The sequence below is a fragment of the Penaeus vannamei genome, chromosome 19 (assembly GCF_042767895.1).
Source record: "Penaeus vannamei isolate JL-2024 chromosome 19, ASM4276789v1, whole genome shotgun sequence".
NCBI lineage: Eukaryota > Metazoa > Arthropoda > Malacostraca > Decapoda > Penaeidae > Penaeus > Penaeus vannamei.
In genome coordinates, this window is record NC_091567.1 from 14,144,682 (window position 1) to 14,146,877 (window position 2,196).

Sequence of the window (2,196 nt, forward strand, 5' to 3'; positions counted from 1 at the left end):
TCCTATTCCTCAAACTCTTCCACCTCCTCCCTCCTCCTATTACTCAAACTCCTCCTCCTCCTATTCCTCAATCTCCTCATATTCCTCAATCTCCTCCTATTCCTCAATCTCCTCCTATTCCTCAATCTCCTCCTATTCCTCAATCTCCTCCTATTCCTCAATCTCCTCCTATTCCTTAATCTCCTCCTATTCCTCAATCATCTCCTATTCTTCCCTCTCCTCCATCTCACTCCAAGTCCCTCCGCCCCCTTCCCTCCCCTCCATCCTCCCTCCCCACGCCTCATTACCCAGGTAGGGTGAGTGCCAATAACACTCGCGCAGCTGGCACTTATTACGGTTAAGCGAACACAAGGTGGCACTGTCGGTTATGCTGGCTCTGGGTTCAGCTAATTATCGTATCATGCTAGATCAGCAGCGTATTATTACCATTGCTGAGGATTCTATCTCACCCCCAACCCCCCTCCCCCTTCCCTTTTCCTTGTGATTCTCCTTTTTATCTGTTCTTTTCTCCCTTTCAGCATTTTCTTATTTTCCATAGCTCCTTTTTTTTTCTTGTTCCTCGTTCTTCCCTGTTTTACTCAGTCGTCTTACCTCTTTTTCCCTTTTCTTTTGCCTTTTGTTCTTTTTCTTCTATTTCTTCTGTTTATTACTTATCATCATAATTTATTATTATTATTATCATTATTATTAATAATAGTTTTAACTTTATTATCATTATTAACATTATCATCATCATCATTATTATTATCATTATCATTGTAGTTATCATTATCACCATTACTACTGATACTACTACTATTATCATAACTGATGTCGTTATGAGAGAGAGAGAGAGAGAGAGAGAGAGAGAGAGAGAGAGAGAGAGAGAGAGAGAGAGAGAGAGAGAGAGAGAGAGAGATTGAGTATAAGAGAGAGAGAGAAAGACAGACAGACAGAGAGAGAGAGAGAGAGAGAGAGAGAGAGAGAGAGAGAGAGAGAGAGAAAGAAAGAAAGAGAGACAGAGGTTACCAAATTTCTTCGTTTGATCTGCACAGGTCTTTGCAAAGGGTCCAGTGAATAGACTGACCAACCTTATCATGCCTGGCTTTATACGCAACCGATGCCAGAACTGAGCAGCCTGGTACAATATGGCCAATTGTTCCTAATTTCTCATTACCGACATGACATTTTCAGTACATGTTCCTGATCATTTCTGGCGAAGAGGCTGTTCCTGCGTCTCAAGCATAAGCCTCTCTGCCTCTGCTCAGCATTGGTGCGGTTGAAAGTAGTCTACATAAGCGTCTTATATTTGATCATTTGTCAGATGGCTTATCTTCCATACGTTCTTTTTCGTATTTTGCAGACCTTTTCTGCCATTTATGCGGATACACTAAGCTATCCTTTGTTCTCTGTTATGTTCTATGTTTGCAAACCAACACTGGATCTTGTTCATGCTAGCGCAAGTTGGATTGGGCCTCTCCATCCGGTGTCGGTAGGTACAATCGTTCCTCATCGGTCTCTGGTGCATACTATTAGCTATCAGTAGTTTTCATTAATTAAGCTGCATACGTTTCAATTTTGATAGGATTCAATGTGGTGATGGATACACGATGTATTACAGGCATCATGATTTTTTTTTGGGGGGGAGGGATTTCTTTCAATTTTCTGATCAAGTTTAACTCTTCTGTGGGATTCCTTCAGCAGTTCCCAAATAGGTATTTTTTTTTAGACATATTCCTTAATTGCCGTTTCATTGCTTAATTCTTTACTATCGCTCAAACTCCATCCCATTCTTTGCCATTCTTCACATGCAGCTTCAGATCGTCCGTATGGAACAGATTCAGAATAATCTTGTTCGTGAAGTTGAGCCCATTCTCCTTCTCGTCGAGCTCCTTAGAAGAAGGAACAAGAGCACCTTGCAGAGCAGCACGAGGGCCAGGGAATCGCTTTACCGCAGTTTATTTGATGTTATCAGATTCACTCATCCCCTTCCTGTGACTGGAAACTGGCCGGTTGTTCCGCTTAGTTACGCCGTACTTCAAAGGACTGGAAATTGTTCGATAGATCTTACACATTTCCATGGACTTCAGAAGCCATTTATGGGGGACACTACTAAAAGCTTTCGTATAGTCCATGTTGTGTTAGAGTTTGATGTTTGGTGCAGCAATTACCTAATATAAATTTGTTTACCAGGAAATAATTCCAGCAACTTTATGA

At 41.4% G+C, this 2,196-nt stretch overlaps 1 protein-coding gene across 1 annotated transcript in view; it reads left to right on the plus strand.

The window, feature by feature from the left end:
• The window catches only part of LOC138864918 (uncharacterized), a 61,955-nt gene extending 60,346 nt beyond the window's left edge, over positions 1-1,609 (plus strand). Inside the window, exons 6-8 of the mRNA XM_070133561.1 lie at positions 1,202-1,252; positions 1,343-1,471; positions 1,601-1,609. Of these exons, the coding sequence (XP_069989662.1) occupies positions 1,202-1,252; positions 1,343-1,471; positions 1,601-1,609 (189 nt within the window). The remainder of the gene's footprint in view (positions 1-1,201; positions 1,253-1,342; positions 1,472-1,600) is intronic.
• The last annotated feature ends 587 nt before the right edge of the window (positions 1,610-2,196 follow it).